The 22384-nt window shown below is 39.5% G+C and overlaps 2 protein-coding genes and 1 long non-coding RNA gene across 11 annotated transcripts in view; 2 read left to right on the forward strand and 1 right to left on the reverse strand.

The window, feature by feature from the left end:
- Positions 1 to 544: 544 nt before the first annotated feature.
- YARS2 (tyrosyl-tRNA synthetase 2) lies at positions 545 to 6254 on the forward strand. The gene is made up of 5 exons (XM_030040197.2): positions 545 to 1377; positions 2331 to 2498; positions 4416 to 4571; positions 4908 to 5078; positions 5543 to 6254. The coding sequence occupies exons 1-5, from the start codon at positions 560 to 562 to the stop codon at positions 5700 to 5702; spliced, it is 1473 nt and encodes a 490-aa protein (XP_029896057.1). The 5' UTR covers positions 545 to 559; the 3' UTR covers positions 5703 to 6254.
- Positions 6255 to 8116: 1862 nt separating this feature from the next.
- The window catches only part of DNM1L (dynamin 1 like), a 42282-nt gene continuing 28014 nt past the window's right edge, over positions 8117 to 22384 (reverse strand). For 5 of the 9 annotated variants that reach the window (XM_030040191.2, XM_030040192.1, XM_030040196.1 and 2 more), the window contains 6 exons: positions 20857 to 20913; positions 19484 to 19561; positions 17090 to 17257; positions 16301 to 16410; positions 13570 to 13729; positions 8117 to 12133 (listed from right to left, as the gene is read on the reverse strand). In XM_030040191.2, coding sequence (XP_029896051.1) covers positions 12077 to 12133; positions 13570 to 13729; positions 16301 to 16410; positions 17090 to 17257; positions 19484 to 19561; positions 20857 to 20913 — 630 coding nt within the window. In that variant the 3' untranslated portion in view covers positions 8117 to 12076. Of the gene's footprint in view, positions 12134 to 13569; positions 13730 to 15845; positions 15934 to 16074; positions 16164 to 16300; positions 16411 to 17089; positions 17258 to 17981; positions 19133 to 19483; positions 19562 to 20856; positions 20914 to 22384 lie in introns of those variants that run through there. The other 4 variants (XM_030040193.2, XM_030040194.1, XR_005934190.1 and 1 more) reach the window with 3 other exon arrangements.
- On the forward strand, positions 17257 to 17860 carry LOC121233886. The gene is made up of 2 exons (XR_005934191.1): positions 17257 to 17350; positions 17783 to 17860. It is a non-coding gene; the product is annotated as an uncharacterized LOC121233886 (long non-coding RNA).

A 22384-nucleotide genomic window follows, 5' to 3' on the forward strand; every position in this document is an offset into this window, starting at 1 on the left:
AAGCCCTCTCGCCCTGCTGCCATGCCCACAGAAGCGATTTACTTCAACACACGCCACAACTGGGGAGAACGAGGAAGTTCACGGGCAAGTAAAATACACGTGAAGACAGCGAATCCACATTCCTATTAAGTCCCACCACGGCAGCGTCTTAAACAGGCTCAGGCTTTTAAAGTTTACAAATTCTGGAGTTTGTAGGTGCTAAAGCCGCGAAGTTCCTCATTTAGGCACCCGGCGCGGCTTCTGCCAGACGCCCAACTGGAAGCCGAAGGCCCGGTTTCCAACGCACGCTATTGGAGCCTGAAAGCAGCCTGCCATCCCCGTTATTTATTTCGGGTTGGCGGCTTGTGAAACAACCGAAGGAGGAGCCGACGCCTCCTCCCGTTTCCGCGCGGCTCTTCCTTCCCACCGCGAAGGGCCGCGGCCGCCCCGCGGCAGGCCCGCCCCGCTCCCGCCGCCGCCCGGGGCCGCCTCGGCCCGGCCCGGCCCGGCCCGCGGGGGGACGACGGGCGGAGGCGCGGGGAGCCCCGCCCCGCCGCGCTCCCAGCGTCCCCGGGGCAAGATGGCGGCGCCCGCGCTGGGGCGGCGCGGCCGCGGGGCGGCGGGGCTGTGGGGCGGCCTGCGCCGGGCCCCCCCCTCCGCGCCGCCGCTGTCCCCGCTGCGGCGGCGAGCCCACGAGCAGCCGCGGCGGGCGCGGGGCGCCGGGGGGCTGCTGGCGGCGCTGTGCGAGCGCGGCCTCTTCCAGGAGGTGTTCCCGGCGCAGAGCGCGGAGGAGCAGCTGCCGGGGCTGCTGGAGCCGGGCCGCCCGCCCCTCACCGCCTACTGCGGCTTCGACCCCACGGCCGACTCGCTGCACGTCGGGCACCTGCTGCCCGTCATGGCGCTGCTCCACTTCCAGCGCGCCGGCCACAACGTCGTCGCCGTGGTGGGCGGGGCCACGGCGCGCCTGGGGGACCCCAGCGGCCGGCAGCGCGCGCGGGAGCCGCCGCCGCCGGCGGAGCGGGTGCGGGCGCAGGCGCGGGCGCTGCGCGCCGGGCTGGGCCGGCTCTTCGAGAACCACCGGGAGCTCTTCGGGGCGGGCGGCGGCGGGCGGCTGGGGCGGGCCGAGCTGCTCGACAACGCCCGCTGGCTGGGCCGGCAGCCGCTGCTCGGCTTCCTCGGCGGGGCCGGCGGCCGGCTCCGCATGGGCGCGCTGCTCAGCCGGCAGAGCTGCCAGGCGCGGCTGCGCAGCCCCGAGGGCATGAGCCTGGCCGAGTTCCTCTACCCGGCGCTGCAGGCCTACGACTTCCTCCACCTGCACCGGCACCACGGCTGCCGCATCCAGCTGGGGGGCGCCGACCAGATGGGCAACATCATGTCCGGCTACGAGCTCGTCACCAGGTGGGCGCCGGCGGCGGGGGCCGCGGACCGGGCCGGGGGAGGGCGGGCGGGGCTGCGGCCCGGGGGCGGGGGGCGCCGGCTCTCCTCGGCCCGGCCAGGGTCCCCCGAGCAGCGGGAGCAGCGGTCGCTCCCCCGGAGAGCTGGCGTCGCGCAGGACTGCGGGGTTTGAGAAGAGGACGAGGCCGTGGGCCCGGCACACGCGTACCTTCTGGCCGCGGTTTTAAGCCGTTTCCGCGAAACGCCGGTGGATTTTTAACGGAAAGGATGGGCTCTCGCATTAGCGAATCCAAGAGCCAAAAATGTCCCGAAACGCGGGGCGAAATCGCCACCAGTCTCCTGCCGGCGTCGTCACACCGAAGCAGGGGCAGCCGTGGTGCGCTGCTGGTGAAGGTGGTCCCGTTTCTTCTCTCCGAAGTAAGCCTGATGACGATGAGCATTCGCTTACCCGCCAGACTTGGCGCGAGTCTTGGAAAATTCGCAGAAGCGTACAAGCACCTGGTCGGGGAGCACGTGGCAATGCTGCTGCTTCATGTTACGCGCTTGACTGTTGGGAGACGTGAGAGCATCAGCACAGAAGAAAAGCCTTGCTTACGAGCGTCCCAGCCACACCAGCAGCTTCAGTTAGCGCCCAGAGCGGAACGCAAAACGTACAGGACACCTGCGTTTGCTAGTGCTGTTGCTCATGAAACTGCTTATTCAAAGTGTGTAAACTTCTTTGTTACACACAAAAGAACTTAAACTTTTTAAGTTCAAGGTGGGGTAGGTTTTTTTTTTCCCTAAAGCACTCTTCGCAAAACAGTGTTCTGGCATCTTTTGCCCCTCGCCCCCCTGTCTTATTTAACTGCTTTATATCAAGGATAGAATCTTACAGAATGCTTATATTTTTGTCAATTTTACCAAGAAGTGATTTTTTTTTTTTTTTTTTAACACTCAGTGACTCTTCTCTTTCTCAGGATGACAGGAACAGATGTGTTTGGAATTACTGTACCTCTTATTACCAGTACTACTGGAGATAAACTGGGAAAGACAGCAGGCAATGCAGTTTGGCTAAACAGAGATAAGACTTCTCCATTTGAGCTATATCAGTTTTTTGTCAGGCAACAAGATAATATAGTTGAAAAGTAAGTACTTTTTCTTCATCTTGCTTTTTGTCATTGTTTATAAAACCTGATCCTAACTGTTCTCTGTAACTGTTCCGTGTGCAACGCGAGTTCCTTGCAGAAGTATAGGTTAATTATAACTGTACGGTCATTAAAGAAACAGGCATGACTGGTTCATAAGTATACAGGATAGTGGAACCTGTCTCCATATGCTGGCATACGCATCATAAAATTAGAATGTGGATGAACGAAGAAGTAAAGCACAACGCATTTTGTTCTGCCAGTGGGGTGACTTTATCTTATGAGCTATGTTAGTTTCAGTACTGTAACATCACAGTATTGAATGAAATATAATAAGCAACTGCAGTTTAATAGATACCAATTATTACAAGTTTTTACCTAGTAGGAGGTATCCAGAAACACCACATTCTAATTGCAAGAAGCTACTTAACTGGTTATAAACAAACACGTAAAGTTCAGCTTCTAGAACTGCATCACATTAAAAACTGCATATCCCTAAGCAAATTGAAATAGTGCCCTGTTAGGAAAAAGCCAGGAATTTCCTATTTATGATTGTATTAACTGTCTAGATTAGCGGTCTTCAAATTTTTTTGATCATGTGTCCCTACCAGTAAAAAAAAAAATTTTGAGCATGCACTCCCAATACTTGTATATTTATTTATAGATTATATAAATGTACTACTGAAGTTCTGAAATTTTCTTCTGGCACCCCAGTGGATCATCTTGCGTACCTCCTGGGGTGCTGGCACCCCACTCTGGAGACCACTGGTCTAGATAAAAACATGCCTAGGAGACAGGTAACACTGCCCAACTACTACTTAAAGTTCTAGCACGTACAAAGACACGATTCTGAGCAATCATTACTTGGGGTAGAGCAATTGCAACGAGCAAAACGTGGTCTTGGATTCATTGTGCTATCTCTGAATCCATGTCAACCACACATAACTCATATTCTTACAAGTGTAAAAATATTTAAGAACACGAAATATGAGAAATACCATTTGACAGGTTGCCTTCATTGACGGCTAGCCTCCATGCTGGTGTGCCAGTTACATGGCTGAAAACAAATAGCCGATGATAGCTTTATTCAGGGCATTATGTTAATTTTAGTAAGTTGCTATATGTTCTCTTCTCAATCTGCTTTTCTTTAAGCTCCAATATCGCTGTCAAATGTGAATCTTGATAAACCTCAGACAGGTATTTCCCTTTCGTATTGTAACCTGTCTCATAACTCAGTTAAAGGTTTATGCCCCGATATTTCAAATTTAGGTTCTGCATCCAGACTTTTCAGACTGTAAGAAGGGTATGTGGGTACTTAGCATTAAAATGTTTCATGCCTTCAGACTTGGTAACAGTAAAAGTACCTTTTTTAATGCACTGCATTTCATACTACTGCAAGCCCATTAAAATGCGACTATGCTTAGATACGCACCTTTAAATTCTTGATTAGCCTAAATAATCTTTCTGTTGAGGTACTCATCAGTACATAGCATACTTCTGTCTCGTGATCACCACAGAATGGCAGTGGTATTTTGCATTAGCATGTTGTGCAACTACAAAGAATGTAATATAAAACATTGTTAGTTGATACACAATTGCAATAAATCCTGTAAAGTAAATGTTTCAAGAGAAAACCGAGTTGTTGATTGCAATGCAAGCTTTAAAAGAGCATTTGACACTATCTTATGTCTGAAGACATTACCCTAAGTGGAATATTAAATAAAACGTGAGTTATCCTGGTAAGCTGAAGCATGTGGGCAAAACCAAATTGTTGTTTGAAAGGACAGAATATCTGTAATATGGATTTCTTAAATCGATTAAGAATCATTTTAGTGTAGTTAATGAAGTTTGAATGACAAAGGCAGGAAGTCTGTAATGATGACTGTATAGACAAAACCATTTTTTCTTTGCTGGTAGGTACCTGAAACTCTTCACCTTCCTTCCTCTTGAGGAGATTGACCACATCATGGAAATGCATGCTAAAGAACCTGAAAAATGGGGCCCTCAGAAACGACTTGCTGCAGAAGTAACCAAGCTTGTTCATGGTAGAGAGGGGCTAGAATCGGCTAAGAGGTGAAGTTTGATTTGTTGAGCAGTTTTCTTTCAGATTTATTCAATGGTAATTATCCATAGCTTTTCAGGGACTATTTTCATGTAGTTAGTTGTTGCTCAGCTGTTAAAAGAGAAGACTGTAGTAATTCTGTAGACTTAAAAATACATTAACAGTATAAAAAAAAAAAATGCAGTGGGTTATGATAAAAAAAAAAAATGGGGTGTACTTTAAGTACTTCCATTACTGTGTGGACCCTCAGAAGAAGTTTGGGGGTGGGGGGGATCTGATTAGTTAGAGTAGCACTTTGTGTGAAGATGAGACTAGCACTGTGTTTTGAATGATCTTTGTTCTCACAGGTGTACTAAGGCCCTTTATCACAGCAGCCTGGAGGCACTGGAAGCTATGTGTGACCAAGAGTTACAGGAACTTTTTAGACAAGCTCCTTCAGCTGAATTGATGCTTGAACCTGGAATGAACATTCTTGACTTGTGTCGCAAAGCAAATGCCATTCCAGATGGACCTAGTGGGTATGTTATCACCTGTGCTCTTTGGTAGTACCTCAACATAAGCAGGTTGTAGTGGTATGCTTTCAGAAGTTAAACAATTAGGACAGCCAAATCAAGTAGAAACAGGCTAGTGATCTACATACCAGCATTAAAGAAGAGGGGAGCAGGCATCCTCATTCCATTTTGAAGTGAAAGTGTAGGGTAACGCAGTCTTACGTACCTTAGCTGTGAAATCTACACCTGATGAAGGGACAGTTGAAGGCAACAGCCTAAGTTTCCTCATACCTCTCAGAAAGAATTGGAGTGGTAGAGCTAAGGTTAATTTCAGTCACTCTTGACCTGGACTGAAAGTAAAGTGCAAGAGAATTAAAATTTATTCATTTATGGATCCAACCAAAAAACCCCTCACTGAACTTTCAATACTTAACAGCAATAAATAGCTGCTTCTTGCAATTACCAATTGTTGGTTTTGTTTTTTTTTTAAGGTACCAGAAAATTGCAGATGGTGGAGTTTCAGTAAATGGGATTCGAGTAACTAATCCTGAGACTGTTCTTGTTCTCGGACAGCACATTCTCAAGAATGGAGTATCATTGCTTAGGATTGGAAAGAAAAATTACTACATTATAAAATGGCTGCAGTTGTGACAACAGAACTTCTCCCTGAAATGATATATCGTTTTGACTCTGTTGCTTGAAGATGTACTTGAAGATGTTTCTATACTGTGTGTGACTACACAGCTCACGGACTGCCCACTACCGTAGTTCGTTCTCAAAATACACTAACAGAGTTCAAATAAAGGCAGCTAAGTTATACCACTGCAGAGATTTTTAGATACTCTGCCTTATTCAAAGCACCATAAGAGGATGTGCACAAGAAGATGAAAAGATTGATTTCAGAGTCCAAAGATGGAGATGCTTTTCCCTTCCTTTAACAACCTTCTGTGTTGTAGGAGGAGAACAGTGGCCAGGTACTCTACAACATAACCCACAGCAAGATGAGCAAAAGCATACCTGAAACCAGTACTTCTTACAGAGGATGTGTGCTGCTGTCAGTTTGACTTCATTCTAACAGTAAAACCTGCATAATTGGGTAAGGACAACCAACCTACGATCAACCTTTTTTTTTTTCTGAACAGGTTTGCTTTGAAGGAAGCTGTAGAAGATTCACAATAAATGAGTACCATGATCAAGCTGTAATATGTAAGCTTCTTATTGGTTATGTATGGGGGCACACTGCAAAAATGCTTTCCAGCCTTAATGTGGTAATAAATAGCAAATTCACTTTTTGAAATATAAGAATATAGAGCCTTTCAAAGGTTAAATCACCCTGATGATTGATAAATCCCTTTTATGTCTTCTGTGTACTTAGTGTGACTTACAATGTGGGTGACACTCATTCCACTTAGTCTTGTGAATTACATGGATGCATCTGTACTATCTAGAATCTTTGTTGAAGGTATATCCTGGCACTAGTTCTGTGGGCTCTATACAGTCAGTTGCTGTACTGTCTGCTGTCAGTTGCATATCAGAAGAATTGAAGCATGTACATGAAAGCTTTTTTAATTTTGGATGCCTAGGGATTGTGGGTGAACAGCACCACAAGGTTATCTGGACCAGGAAACGTGAGGGAAGCTATAGGCTTTTGCAATTTAAAAAGTCTGACATGCAAAAGCTGCACTTCATAAAAGAGCAGAAAGTGATCCTACTGCTTATGGCATAGCCAACACTTGGGATCACAGCGTCCTCATTTTCTTGTAAAGACAGCATGAAAGTAAGAATGTACTTTGAGAGTTGGTAGAATAGCAACACCACCACAACCCACATGTTACCAAGATTATTTGTCATACAAGCCTGTATTTTAATTACTTAGAACTGGTTAATTAACTTAGAACACAGTAATGTAGCTGGCTGGCTCAGACCTTTTTTATTATGGGACCCTCCCTGCCCCAGTGCAAACACATGTGAAGCCCTCAGTCTGATTTATGAGGTGATTGATTGCTTTGGGCCTTGGCTGTAGTGTTGTTTTTGAGGTTTAGGGTAACCCTCACACTTAGGCCAAAGAGAATCATTTCCTAGTCCATGAAACTCCTACAATACAGTTTTGCAGCCACAAGGGGAAAGGCTTTAATCTTAGCTACCTGAATGTGGGAACTCATCACCATCTCTGATGTTGTTAGAGTAAGTCATGGCATTTCAGCTGGTTTAAAACCACCCAGCCTATGAGAAGAATGGGGAAGTTCTAAGAAGTCAGTCTCAGGAATCCAGATATTCTACAGTTGGGTGTGGAGTTTCTGTTAGTTTTTTTAGGTGGGTTGTTTTTGTTTGGTTTTTTTTTTTACTTGATGTTGATCAAATTGACATGATCAACTTGACATTGGCTTTATTTGCACTGTCAATCAAGATTTCAATAGTGATAAACTATAGTGGCTTTCTGCTTATACATCACAGTTTCTTCAGATTATTAAACTGTAATATGGTAGCACTTTCAGTACCTCACCACATGGAGTTCTTAATATCAGTTTCTAGATCCCACTTATCTGCCTGATAATGAGATCTCTCTAACCTAATCTCTGCTCTATAAAGAAAAAGTAGTTGAGTCATTCCTACCTTAAAAAAAAGCTCTACCTACCCTGTTAGCTCTCAGGACCAATTTGTTGCTTGTTACTTTGCCTTAAGCTGCAGTAATGATCAGCACTATCCTAAAGAAAGCATATGGAGGAGAAAAATCACAACTTTGACATGAAAAGGCTAGAAGAAGGGAAGGGAATGTTGCATTCATCCACTTAATAATAGAGCCGTCTCATTTCTTAAATGGCAGAACCATTATAACAATACAGAAACATGCACCTAGGAACAAAAATATAGCAGTACACACCCATGTTACATTTCTCTGAGGCTAACAGATCAGATCTGACAGTTACTTTCTGGTTGCAGAAAATAAACTCCTAGGAGTAGACTAAGTCTCTCCTGCCTTTTTTCCTTCAACTCCAAATGGTGCAGATACACATATATCCACAAATTTCAAATTTTTTTTTTTAAACCATTACTAGCCACTTGGATCAAGTATTAAAAGGATTTTATTTATTTTTACAAATACAAAATAAAAAGGAAATTAAATTCTTTGCATACAAGGTTTTTAATAAGATCATAAACTCCAGGAAATTTAGTCCATGCTTCTTTTTGACCAACTCCTAGCAATCCACACCCTTCCCTGACTCTTTCCAAAGAAACACTTTGGAAACCACTACTTTCATGACCATACAGGATATCACAACTGGGCATTTGAACACTTAGGCCAAGAATCAAGGATGACCAAAAAAAAAATAAAATCAAGTATTCTTTCTTAGCCTGGTCTCATTTCTCATATACCCCAAAACAGGTATGTTCAGGTAATTGGAGACATAGCTTGTTCAAATGTAAACAAGTAGTAACGAATATTAAAGTATTTAACATGTCTACAAATGTATGATTTGGAGAAGTGCAAGAAGAACAGTAATTATTTGGGCCAGACATTAAAAAAAAACCCAAAACAAAAAAACATTTGGACAGTATCTAGGGACAGCAAAATCTGGAGGGCTTGAATTTAACATTATTGTGGCAGTTAGCAATGAAGAGGTAAAGGCTGAAAGGGCATGCAGCAAGTAAACTAAAAGGGAGCTCTCAAGAGCATGAAAGCACCTTTGCTAGTTTAAACAGTGTCACTGGGCATAAAACCATATTCAGGTGGTCTACTCTGTTTTTCTCTTAAACTTTGAAGTATTAATCATCTATCTCTCACCTCAGCACAGTTTTACTGGCAACAAGTTAAAAAGCAGATGCATTTGAGATCTTCAGTATCTACAGAAAATACCAGCTCACACTCGCTCTCATCGCTAAAGGATTTCAACTGTGGAAAAAAAACCCAAAACACTCAAGATAAGATAATTCAAGTCACCAACAGGGGAACAACAGATTGGCATGTTGTTTCCCCTGCTATATTCCATAAAGCAGGGACCTGAGTTTGCAATATCCAATCTGGCATCTTTCAAACTCAATCCTCCATCATAAAGCATAGAGTAAAAGCACGTTTTATGTAAGTTTTGTTATGTTTACTTCAGAATACAGTTTGAAGCACACAGACATCCCCCTTAACCATCTATTCCACTAAGTGAAATTTGAAACCAACTACTAAAAAACCCAAGTAATTTATTGACAAACTGTTCACATAGGGATACTATGTTTTATTTACAGTAGTACCACACATAGGTCAGATATTAATGTCAAACATTTAGTAATCTAAACTTAGCTACAGTGGTTTTTCTCCCCCATGATTGTGTGTTTCACTGGAACACAAGTTATTTTAAGTTAGCTGAAATTTGTGCATTGATGACAAAAGTATTTCAGGTTTAAATTAAATAAGATTGACTAGAAAACATTTGTAAACCATCAGTCTAATCTGGGAATTTTTCAGTTGCTGAAAGCCTTCATTAGGCTTTTTTCCATAGTTTCCCCGTAATTTATTTTAATGGTTGCAGTAACAGTAGCATTTTAAGTATTTTAGTTCAATTCCAGACAACAGATTGTTTAAAAACCATTAATAGCCACTAGCAGCCTGTCTACACTATTACTTACGCAACTAACAATGTAGAATTGCATAAGGGCAAGTGCAAACATACCTAAGTCTGTACAAATATAGGTAGTTGTACTATTAACTTGTAAGACCATGTAAGTCCTGCCACCTGAACTACAAGTCAGTTCAAAACTTTATTTCTGGGATAATTAACTTTGTGTATTATCTGTTTATTTAATAACAGGATTGTTACAGCATGGATGTTTAAAGACTTGCATTAAGGATTACAAATCAAGTTCATTTCTTGGCACTCAAACATTACCAAATCGAAAATTTTTGTGAAACTTAAAAAGAAAAAATCATAACATTTCAAAAAACAAATTAACACTGTGGAAATTTCACGTGATATTACAGAGCCAGTTAACACTTGCAGGAATTTCTTAAATAAATGGAATTCATTTGCTTTATGCAGCATTTGAAAACTTTACAAGTCAGAATATTTCTTCACAAGAGACTGTTGACTGAACTTTCAGAGTTAAAGCTTAGATAGCGGTTCACTTATGGATGGCTCTACCTTGTTGAAAACATACTTTTTAGGGGTTGAAAGTAAAAGGGAGAGAGGCATCAGGTGAATTCCAAACAGAAATGTAATGCTTTTGACAAAACTAGTAGAAGCTTTCACTGTTCACCAAAATTGATTTGAAAAGTGGCTTGCGCTTCACTACAGTCACATTCCTTAAATCTGAGAACTACTGTCCCCGGATACAATGCAAGAAGTTAAAATTACTTCCTTTGTTTTCATTACACGTAGAGCGTACATCATGATCTTTTAGGCTGTTTAAAAATACAGAATATATTTGTGTGTTCTGCACAAGTTATTTCAGATCATGCATAAAGTACCCAAAAGTTGCATGTCAGACTTAATTCCTTGTGCTTATACTGGTGCCAAACTGAAGATTCCCATGAGAAAAAACACATTTTTAAACAGACCTTCTTGTAAACTGAGGTCTTAACAGTTTTTAAATTTTCAATCTTTAGCAGCTTACAAAAGGAATTCCATTTCTGTTAACTGATGAAATGGGGAAGGAACTGAATATGGTAATAAAAACCTCACTATATTAGCCCAATATCATAAAAGCAAGCCATGGATGTTAACAGCAGTGTCCTGTTTTTCATGCAAGTGGTGTTAAAGATAAAATATCAGCAACACCATAGTAAACATTTTTACTTTATACAAAAAAGTGAATCTGCTTGAAAAGTACATGCAAGTGTGCTGGCTGGAGTTTAAATAAATTTTTATTCATAAAAATTAAAATCTTTACTTTTTAAAGGCTAGTGTGATCAATATTTATCTGTATGAATTATAAACAGAAGAAAATAACTCATCAACTTAATTTCCAACCTAAAATTCCCTAATTTTAGGATTGTCCTCAAAAAAAAAAAAAAAAAAAAAAAAAAAAGAAGCTACTTACAGCACAGTACAATTTCCTCAAAAGTAACTGTAATCTCTGGTATAAATATTCCAATCCCACAGACTTTCTTTCATACTGACATACATTCCAAAATTTGGAAGAAGTTGTGGGGATCCCCTTCTCCCTGGCCAACTTAATCTGTTTTTAAAAGAAACACTTATTATCCCGTTACAGTTTTGAAATCCGTTTTTATTTTTCAGGTCTGCCAGGACAAATCTACTGTCGGGTGGTCCAGGGGCTTGGTCCCAGGGCGGAGGAAGGGGAAGGTGTTCTTGTACCTGATCATAAACCCCAACATTTATACACAAGCTCCAGTGCACATGAATAACTTTGCACCCACGTTTTAGTAGGCTGTTATCGTTTGCAAGCTCCAGGCTAATTCTTCCTACATGATACTCCATTAAATGAAGTTCAGAGTTTTGTCTGCAGTTTTAATGTTTGGGGAAAAAAAAATGGGGACACACATACATAGTAATACGGTAGACACCTCTACTGTGCTATAAAATTGATACCTCCATCTGTCATAGTGCATGCAATATATTCATGAAAGAAAATACTCGGTGCTCTCTTCTCTTCACAGTATTTAAACTTCTGTTGTAAAAGCAGCTTAAAACTATGCCACAAGACTACACCGTCCATCTTAACCACAGGCAACCTGTTTAGCAAGTCAGGCACTGGAACTTTAATGTTTTTTCCCCAAGTTCAAATGAGACTGTCACTGAGACAGTAGACTTGGTCTGCTTTAATTTGCACCAGAAAGCTGGTAAGGAAACATTTAGAGCCATTTATTATGTGGATTAAATACGACTTATTTTGCAAAATACAGCATATTTTTCTGTTTGCAAATCAAACCAACTGTCTTTACATGAGCAGATTTACACAGTTGCAGTACACAGATAAGAGTTCATAAATAAAAATTCTACTCCGTATACCATGCCTAGCAATTTTCAAGTCAATGTAACCTCCAATGCATATAAATAGCGTGGCTGGTACAGTCTTCACCAAAGATGTGTCTCACGAATCTCTGCAATGATCTGACTGGCTCGCTGCAGGGCCTGCACACAGAAAGACAGAAAAGCCAAAGTTACTTAGTTTTTCTGAAGAGATTTCTCAAAGAGAATAGCAGCAGTCTAGGAAGTGTCATGTTAATCAAATTAAAGCTAGTCATTTTCATTATGAAATGAGCGCTAACTACCTGCAACAACATTAACAACTCTGAAGCCTTCCATCTGCAAAAGATTAGGCAAGTGGAAAATACTACTACCAAGCAAAAGGTAATGGTAAAACATAGCATAGGTGTCATTAAATCATTCCTCTAGAGAGGTAAGAATTAAAAATTGAAAACTGAACTTCCAGTTAGAAGCAAAAAGAGCTCATTGTCATTGTTTTGAACAACTTTTACATACTCAGTGTTCCAAATAACGCCTCTTAACATTTGGTATTTATAAATAAATTCTCAAAAAGGGCTGACTCACCACACACAGTTTTAATGCTTTAAACCTTCCTCAAAGTAAAAAGGGAAACTGTACCTATTTTATATCGCTTTTAGCATTCTGATGCATTCATTACAGTCAAGCCTGCTAAACTTTGCAAATTTAAAAGCTCAGAATACCAACTAATACTAACAGTATTTAAAGGATTACCCCAATTTGGGGAAATCTGAGCTATGAGTTTGGCCCTGTGAAGTTTACAGTTTAGAAGACTGTTAACAGACAGTTCCCCTCACTCAAATGTTGATCATATAATAGCAAAGCTTAAACTTGCTGCAGGTGGTCTTGGACAAGCAGTATCTCAGAGTATCCAATCTCTCAAACATGTGCTGTCTGACCATACTGCATGTGAGGGAGAAGCACCTCTTGCTACTTCTTCAGTGAGCTGAACTGGCAAAGGGACTCTTTCTATGCAGTTTAACCCAAAGCAGCATATTTCTGATGCAGCTGATGCAGACACTGATACACCACGTAACTGAACAATGAAAAAAACGAAGAGTTCTGTAACATGGACATGTCACAAACGCCCTGTCATACAGATGTACACAGGGGTCATCATAAGTGAATCCCAACATTGCCACTGTTCGTATTACGGGTTACTGTCCAGATACACCAGCCATTGGCCAGCAGGCTCTGTGTGAAGCATACAGCACTTAAAACACTGTAAGCTTAATCCCCCAAAAGAGAACTGCTGAACACTATAAAATAAAGTTAAATAAAAGCAAATTATTAAAAGCAAATGTATAACTGAAAATAACACCAGATTAGAGCTTCTGCTTTATGCCCAAAATATAGTTTAAGTCACTTCTTCCCAAGTACTCAATCTACATAATACTTTCTGGTCACATATTGCTTTTAATTCCTCTAGCAGAGAGAGTAATACACTGGCATACTCTTAAAAAGCAGCAAAGAAAAAAGGAAGGCAAGTCTTCACAAAATCTCACATTTATATGGTTTCAATTTAATTAACTACTTCCATGAGCTCTTGATCTTTTTAATACCTTTAGCATGTCAGCTGCCTCTTTTCTGCGCTGTGCCATGTCCTCAGATTCTGTCAGAAGGTCATCCAACAACAAGGATTTATACAGCTGGCCTACCAGCTCACTCTGAAGAGTATCTTTCACATGGTTCACCAGAAAATGCATCACTGCCTTTGGCACACTGCAAGCACATAAAGATTGTTTCTTCAGAATTATTCAAAACGAGTTCTGCTCTAGATTGAAGAACGCACAGTGTAAGTAAGCAGCTACACACAGCCTTGGCTTAAACTACCAGGAATATACCACTATTATAAATAAAAACTCTCTCTCAAATAAATGCAGTATCTTGTGCAATTTAAGAGCTGTTGAATTTCTTCCAAATAGGATAGCTGCATGATATATATGAATATATGATATACATGAATATATATATATATATATATAGTGTAAAAAAAAGAATAAATTACTTTGCTCACTAGAGACCAACCCAAGTCTCCACTGTGCTAGGCATGACAAAAAGCTAACCATTTAACCCTAAAATCAATCTTAATGTGAGAATGAGAAAGGAAAGAGGCAAAGAAAGAATGCATATATCTGATCTTGGCAGATGAACTGAAAACAAGATCACTGTTCAAACACTGGGCCACATTATCTCTGATATCAAAGAGCATAATGTGAGAGCAAATTAAAACTGCAGATGGAGTTTAAGTGTGAAAAATGTATGTGTCTGGAATGGGGACAGGCAGCAACCAGTGAGAATCAAGAATAATCCATCAGAAAGACACTACAGAATCTGTAGAGCAACATTTTTCAGTCAGCTCTGTTGTCAGGCTAAAAACACCTGAAAGAAACCACTGTCTTAGCTCTGATTTCCATGCCACTGAGCGTCCTGAAAAAAATTCCAAGTATTGAATCTAGCTGAACCTGATTGTCTTTGGGACTTAGGATATGTGTAGCAGTACTCTACTGAAAAAGGGAGGGAAAATATTTACATGAGTATTGACAAAATCAAATCATCATATTAATGCATACCAAAATCTGGGGATATAAACACAGCATCAAAAATTGAATTAGTGCACATCAGGTTATTTCAGAGTAACAGTAACTGACAATAAAAATACTGACGGTTGTTCCCAACTGAGAAATAAAACATACTAGTTTAGGCAACCTTGTTGGTGTAATTCTTAGCAGCAGTATTTTGCAACTAGAGTGGACTGGGAGTTGACATATCATCAGTACTGACTCATTAAGTAGCGACCACATCACTCTTCTAACGTGCCCATAGCCCTACACCTAAATCAAAATAATTTTCATGGTAGATCAAGAGTTTTTGCTCATGCTTAGAGTGCTGCAATTGTCACCGCAGAATTAACTTGACAAGGACCATGCAAGTCTGAACAGCCAGACCCAAGATCAACACATCTGAACTTTTGGAATCATACTCCCAAGTTTGGCTGGGAATTTTGCCGCTACATTCTGCTGCGTTATGATTCTTTACTAGCCAGTTGTGGAAAGACTTCTGGGAAATCATGATGAGACCATATAGATCTATTAGTACTCAAGTAATTCAATTTACATCCTCCTTTCAAACCAATACATTGCAAGTTCTACCAAAGAAGAGGTTAAGAAAGAAACCTAGAATATTTTGGAAGTCACCTGGCTGAGTGTGAAAGCAACCCAAAACTCAGGTTCAAAGCTGTGTGGGTACAGATACCATCCAAACCATCCAAGTAAGAGCCTGAATTAGTTCTGCAAGTATGATATGGGACGGACATGAGTACCATCTTTGAAAGGTATTACCTAAAAATATTTCTGAATTAGGTGAGGATGTCCTAATACATCAAATTTATAATACTTGAGATACATTTTATTTTTTTCCTTAGGTATGCATATTTACTGCAAAGAATGTGAAGGGATTGTTTAGAGTACACAAGGAGGTAACACTACTAGTACTAACACTGCAGTAAAATTAAGGTAAACAAACCAATTCCTTGCCATGAAATACTAAAAATTATAATGAGGAGAATATTAGTTTACTGGATAGAATAAAACTTCTATGACCTCACTAATCTGCTCTAAACTCTGGTTTCCAAACTCCTGTATTTCCCCCCAAATTTCCCATATTTTTTATATATATATATATATATATATATATATGTTAGGTCTTTCCTCAAAGACTTAAGAAAAGCTAAGTTTTACATCATTCTTCATTTAAAAAAAAAAAAAAAAAAAGTATAACAATTTTTAAGCAAAACTTCAAAGGCATTTTCCATAGTGGCACACAGCAGAAACATTACTTTTATGCTATTTCCATCCTTATAGCTAAGTACTAGAAAACTTAGCTGCAGTAGTTCCTATTCCACCTTCCTGTTTGAAACAGGAGGACGGCAAAGCTAAGTTCTGTCAGGGCTACACAGCACCTGGAGTTTATTCCAGTTATTTTCTGCAAATTGTCCATCTGAATTGCAGTATTCTCCAGAAAAGCAGGCATCTCCTAAATAATTAATTAAACCTTTTACTTAATATAATACAGAACTCAGTCCATTAAAGAAAACAAGTGCTTCTTCAGGCTTCTTAATTCTGTGAAGGGTCAAGTTTTACTGTTGCTGCCCCTTCTAAAAAGAAAAAAAATCATTTTTTTCTCTCTGCTTACAAACATACGAACATGATAAAATAACAAGATTATATACATGACTCTTGAGATACCAGAACATTTGTATGCCTTAAGTATTTCTAGGAAGTTTTGTTTTACCTGTCCTGAATGTTCTTCCTGACAATAAGGAAGTAAGATTTAATAAGTCGTTCAATCACTTCACAATCTCGTTGCTCACGGGCAGAAAGTTTGCGTGCAACAGGTACAGGCTATGTAAAAAAATAAAAATCGCAGTTTACCAACTCTGCTCATTTGCGTAAGTAAATAAAACTCAAACTGTGGAGTCTAAAATAAACTATTGCTCTTTTAGTCTGATAGTTTGATAGATGTAACCAGTCGTGCAACAAACCTCTAAGTCTTCAGAAATAAAATTAGAGACATGTCAAAATCCAGATCTGTGAAACAAAGGTCAGAGGGCACCACTACTAAATTTTTTGTTAAAAGCTCACTAAAAGAACTAAGCTCTCCAAACACTTAAAGGATCTCCAATCTATTTTTAACTTAAGTGTTTTTTTAATGATTCTTTTCCTGTAATATTCAACTTCAGCAAAAAAAAGCAGGAATTTGAGTTGAGACATGAGCTGAGATTGCTTCTCTACAAAGAGCTATCTAGACAAGGAGTGCACTTGCACAGGAATTTGTGAAAGGAAGCCAGTTAGCCCAAATCATAGGCTGAAACTGGAGCGGGGGGAAGGATGAAAGATTGGGCAAGCAGGAAAGCAGAAGAGACTGGCTAGAGCTCCCTGTCCCTATAGTGGTGTTTATTTACAAAGATATCCTACATTAGTAGCAAAATTACAAGATCTGGATGTAATCAAAATTACAACATTCAGATGTTTTTCCTGAGCCTGAACTACAAAGAGGAGGTATTTGTCTTTCATGACTCACCACATCTAATAGGTTTACAGCATGTCCTTTTTGAGGACTAGCAGGTAGAGCTGCAGGTGGCTTGGATTTTTCCTCTGCTGATACCTCTTCCACTTTTGAAGGTTTCAGCATTCCTCTCCAGACGCCTGTTCCAGGCTCCTGAGACGTATCTCCCGCTCCAGGAGCAGCCTGCACAAACAGCACAATGAAGAAACGTTGGAGAGTTAGAACTTAGGCATTGCAAAGTAGTGTCTGATCAAATCTACTATTACTGAGCTATAGGTAAGACTCACTAAAAATTAGATTTTCATATGTATATTCCCTTCATTCTATTCTTCACATTCCCCACCTTTGTCCTCCCTTTGCTGCTTACAGCTGACAAAGTACCAGTAAAATGAAAGCTTTTAAAACTCGTATTCTTCCTAATGATGGTGTGAAGATGCCTCACATAGAGAAGCTCCCCAGCATTTTAAGGGTCTACAAATCACTTCTGAAATATGGAATGGTCTTCCTAAATCATTTCGCTTTTACCACTTTTACCATACATCCTTGGAGCAATACAACCTATAATATCAGGATCATTCTGAAAGTGTGTTTTGAAGATTACCACAGCTCTTGGAAGGCTTGAATTTAAATTCTTTGGTATTTTATTTAAATATAAACTGAATTGTCTTACAATAACAGCTAAAAAAATATGCACATTTATGTTTCCAGGTACCACAGATATGAATATATTTGTGCTGCCAGACCTCAATTTACAGAAGGCTTTTTTTTTACCAAAACAAGAGAAATCAAAAATCTCCATCCTCTGGAAGTGAAGATCAGAGTTTCTGGGAAGTTCCAGACAAAGAATGACTCACTGATCTCCTGAGAAAAGGATAACACCCAACTCTTAAACATTAGGAATCACTGGACAAAAGAAATATTAGTAAATGGTATCCACCACATGTTAAATTCATATTGAAAAACAAACACAAACAGTTTATTTTGATGTGGAGCAGTGGTAATTTTTATTTTGTACCTTTTCATGAAAAAAACATTCAAGGTCATTCAATGCTCTGAACTACTACTACTTATGTCTTGTTTCAGATATAGGAGGAAATAAGCTAAATTTATTTGTTGTGTTTACGATTAAAACACCACAGGCTGATCTTGAGTCTAAAAAAAGAGTGAGAAACAAAGCACAGCAAATAGAATACTAACAGTTGCATACTAGGAGGAAACCCAGCTAAACTGTGCACATCAGAAATTTTATTAAAATTGCACAACTGTTCAGAGGTGCTGTAAAAATACACTGTAAGAATTCAAATCAATCCCTGCTAATAAGAGAGAACCATTGATGAGGAAAGTTCCACTACATTATTTCTGATTGCAAGTCAGCTATTCAACATGCAAAAAAACCCCTATGCCACTCTCATCCAGTTTTACTATGGAACCTGCTCTATCTCCAAAGTAGTTTCAGAAACAGAGCTACATTCTTTCACAAGAAAACGTGTTGGGTATGTACCACCTAATAAAGGACAGGTTTTGTAGGAAACACAAATTAAACCAAATTTGGCAGCTTCCTGCAATTTCTTAAGTCACAACAGTATCCTCACAGTAGCTCTTGATTTCTTTTTAACATTTGCAGCATATCAGAACCTCTAATACTCTGACGAAAATAATTGTTAAAATTCTACTCCTGACTAGATTTTGACTTTGTTCAGGACAGACTGACAGCTTTGCACTAGAAGCTGAATGTGCATATGCAAAAAGCTGAAAGCCTAACTCCTCTTGGTACTACCAATACACAAACTTGTGACTACCCATCTTTTCTGACTCCAAGTGAAGGCAATTAACAAAAAAGTCTTTACAATAATGAGCTGTTATTTTAACACGAGAGACAGCACACCTAAAGTGTAAAAAACCACTGCAGAACACATTTCACAAATATAAGTAAATCAGGGACTGAACAATTACGTGAAACAACAAAAAGGAGGTTCAGTTTGAACACAGCCTATAAAGATTCCCTGCAGGAAGCAGGAAACTCACATTTTTAGCTTATCTTCTGTCCTCCTTCTTTAACTGTCAACACATTAAAAACATGCAGTTTAACAACCATGCTGAACACTTTTGATTACAATACTGTTGCACCAAACAATCTACTGACTACAGTTTGAGGCAAATTATGCTGCATACTTGCACCACAATATATTGCAACCAAAAGTTCAAACAGAAAGCAGTGACTTTGCCACCTAATGGCACATCTTTACCTGCCACTGCACATACTAGTATCAGTAATGCCAAGTAGTCTATACTCTGTAGGGCATACTGCGTCAGTGACAGAGCACTAAATACAAACTGCTTTCCATACTATCTGCGGTGCACCACAACAGAAATGTGCATGCAGTGCTTATAGGAAAAATCAAGACAGACCTTGCCATCAGCCTCAGCAGAAGCAGCAGTAACAGTCTCCTGGGAGGCAGGTGTCAATGCACCTGGAGCTTTAGTAGACTAAGGAAGGTAAAAAATGCAGGGAGGGGAAAAAAAAATAAAATAAAATAAAATGAAATTCAACTGAAGACCACCAAATTTACCTAGCAAATTTCATACACTTTTACCTACTAGTATCTTTAAAAATCCAGAGAAGAAATTATTTTGAATTCGCAAGCAGAACAGTAATATAAGCAGAAAAAAATTAAAAAAAAAAAAAAAAGTATCTCCAAGACAATTAAGAGACTTTCGGCTTATCTGGCCTTCAATTTCATTTCAGCTCCTACACTGATGATATAAATACCAAGTCAATAAAAAGAAGGATCAAAGAGCACTGAAAGCAATCTCTAGATAGCTATCTTAAATTCCCAGTTCATCCATCAGCTGGCTTCTACTGATTAAAGGCAGTAATACTAGATCCATTCTGGGACTTTGTCTCACTTTTTAAGCTAACAAACTTAATGAACCAATTTCTATCAGCTGTAGTAACTCCTGTTACAATCTGTGAGGAGCTTAAACTGTATTCTGTATATTTGGATTCCAAATATGTCACATAGTATTAAATACCTAACTGTCTAAAATTCCAGCTGACTGTCAGACCATTCATTTCTACAGCCAGGCAATGTTTTCCATGACACTTGGTTCTTCCACCCATGTACTTAATTGTCATTGAACTAATCCCCAAAACCTGGTAAAACTAAGCAAGCTCCAGAGACAAAATACATGACTGGATTATGATGATCAACTGAAAACATCACCTCCACCATCTTCTCCCAAAGAAAGCAAGACTGCAATAAATTGCAGTTTTAAAAGCCACTTGCAAAAAAAAAACAAACCAAACCAAACCAAAACAAAACAAAACCCAAAACAACAAAAAAACCCCAAACAAACCAAAAAACCCACCACAAAAACTCACCACCAAGTCACTATGTTGGCACACTGAATATTTTAAATCACTTGTGTATCTTTTGAAATCAGTGTGTCGCATGCTTAAATTTATGGCTGAAAGTTCTGACTCCATCTTTAACATCTGCAGGTATTTTAACCCTTACCTCAGATGACATTCAAGTAATAAGGGTAATATTAATGTAAATTTATAGGCAAGTCTTCAGAAATCCCAGATTTAAAACCTGCCAAAAATTGCATCTTTGGAAGAAGAAAATAACATTCCACTTCTATCTTATGAAATTGAAAGAAAAAAAAATCAATACCTGGAAGGTCCCAGGACTGTTACTAGGGCAGCACATCAAAGTTTCCAATAATTAGAATTGATCAACTTTAAATGAATAAATAAATAAAAATCAACATTTATTTACCTTGTCTCGTGGCCCAGTAGAAAGCAATTCCCGGGCTAACCTGTTACGCCTTTGTTCCTTTAAAAACAATCCAGCAAGACCTCAATTATGTATTACTCTGTATCAACACATATGCAAGATTCATATTTTACAGATGACTTACATTTTAGAGACAAACACTAGTAATTTCAACTCATGCAGTGTCATGTAGTCATGCTATATGATCCTATGAAAACCTCAATTATTTGGATAAAACTACTCTGATTACCTGGTCGAAAGTAAATTCTCAGTATGAAAACTTTTGCAAAACTTTTTGCAACACACTCCATAATCAAAACTAGAGCCTTTAAAAAAACAAGATCAAAGCTACACAGTTTGGCTCAGCAGAGATACCCTACAGGCCTCATTAAGCTTTAAATCTTCGCAGTAATCTAAAAGGATTTGATTCTGTGGCCAGCAGGGTTAACTATGATTAGCCCAAAAGGAAGGAGGCAGAATTCACTTTATAGCGAAACAGAATTTGAAGCAATCAGGACAAACAAAGATCTGATTTTTCTTGAAATTAATAATTGATTGTCCACTGAATAAGGATAAGCATGTTTTACATGCTTTGTTTCTTCAAAAATTTCAATGTCCTGTTCAGGAAAATGTTGGCAAAGAACTAGTTTAAGTAACACATGATAATACAATAAACTCATATGTTCAACTTCAAAGTCCTAATTTTTGTACTCACAGCAGTTTGCACACACACTGCTTCTGAACTAGATTCAAGAGCAGTCTACCAAGGCAAATTCAATTGCATACCCGGTCAATACAAAATTTATGTATAGAAGAAGGTAAAAGGTTAGAACTACAGAGCAGAAATTGTAACAGAAGCATTTAAGAAGAACACTACTACAAAAGTATGTGTTGGATAAGCAGGGCAACACAAGAATATTAGTGAGGTCTTAGCCAGATAGATGAAATACTGCAACAAAATCAGATTGCAAGAAAGAATTGAGCAGATCGGTTGCAGAACAACTGCTTCTATAGGATGATGACAGCAACAACTATTATCAATCAAAGCTGGGCTTGAAAAACAGAAAGACTACTGAAATTGTAAAAGGCTTATGTGAGATTGATGGAGAAAGTGTCTTAGGGAGATTGAAGTGTGGTAACACAGGGATTCAAGAACAATGCCGAAAGGAAACAGAAATTAGAACCTGAATACAGGAAACAATACTTGTATTATCCTTTCATGAATGACAGGAACATTATAGATATTGATACATTCTGTCAGAGACAAAATGCAGTTACTTCAACATTCAAGAGTATTTCACAACTTTCTATCTGAAGTTTCTCTTCCAAAAATTTCATTTAATAGCCAATACTCAGTTAGGTGCCCATCTTATATTTTCCAGACAGAAATACAGGCAGAATTGTTTTCAGTGAAATATCAACCATTGTTCCTGAATGTAATATACAATATAAATCTAACAAATCAACAGATCACAAGATAAAAGAGTATACACCATATTTGTAATATATCATATTTTTATACTTCAAAATG

Source organism: Aquila chrysaetos, chromosome 17 (assembly GCF_900496995.4).
Source record: "Aquila chrysaetos chrysaetos chromosome 17, bAquChr1.4, whole genome shotgun sequence".
Classification (NCBI taxonomy): domain Eukaryota; kingdom Metazoa; phylum Chordata; class Aves; order Accipitriformes; family Accipitridae; genus Aquila; species Aquila chrysaetos.

Bases quoted from the DNA above. Each gene is read 5' to 3' on its own strand.
- YARS2 (XM_030040197.2), top strand. From the start codon at position 560: ATGGCGGCGCCCGCGCTGGGGCGGCGCGGCCGCGGGGCGGCGGGGCTG. The intron at 2,499-4,415 runs GTAAGTACTTTT...CTTTGCTGGTAG, and splicing joins CAAGATAATATAGTTGAAAA to GTACCTGAAACTCTTCACCT. The intron at 4,572-4,907 runs GTGAAGTTTGAT...TTGTTCTCACAG, and splicing joins GGGCTAGAATCGGCTAAGAG to GTGTACTAAGGCCCTTTATC.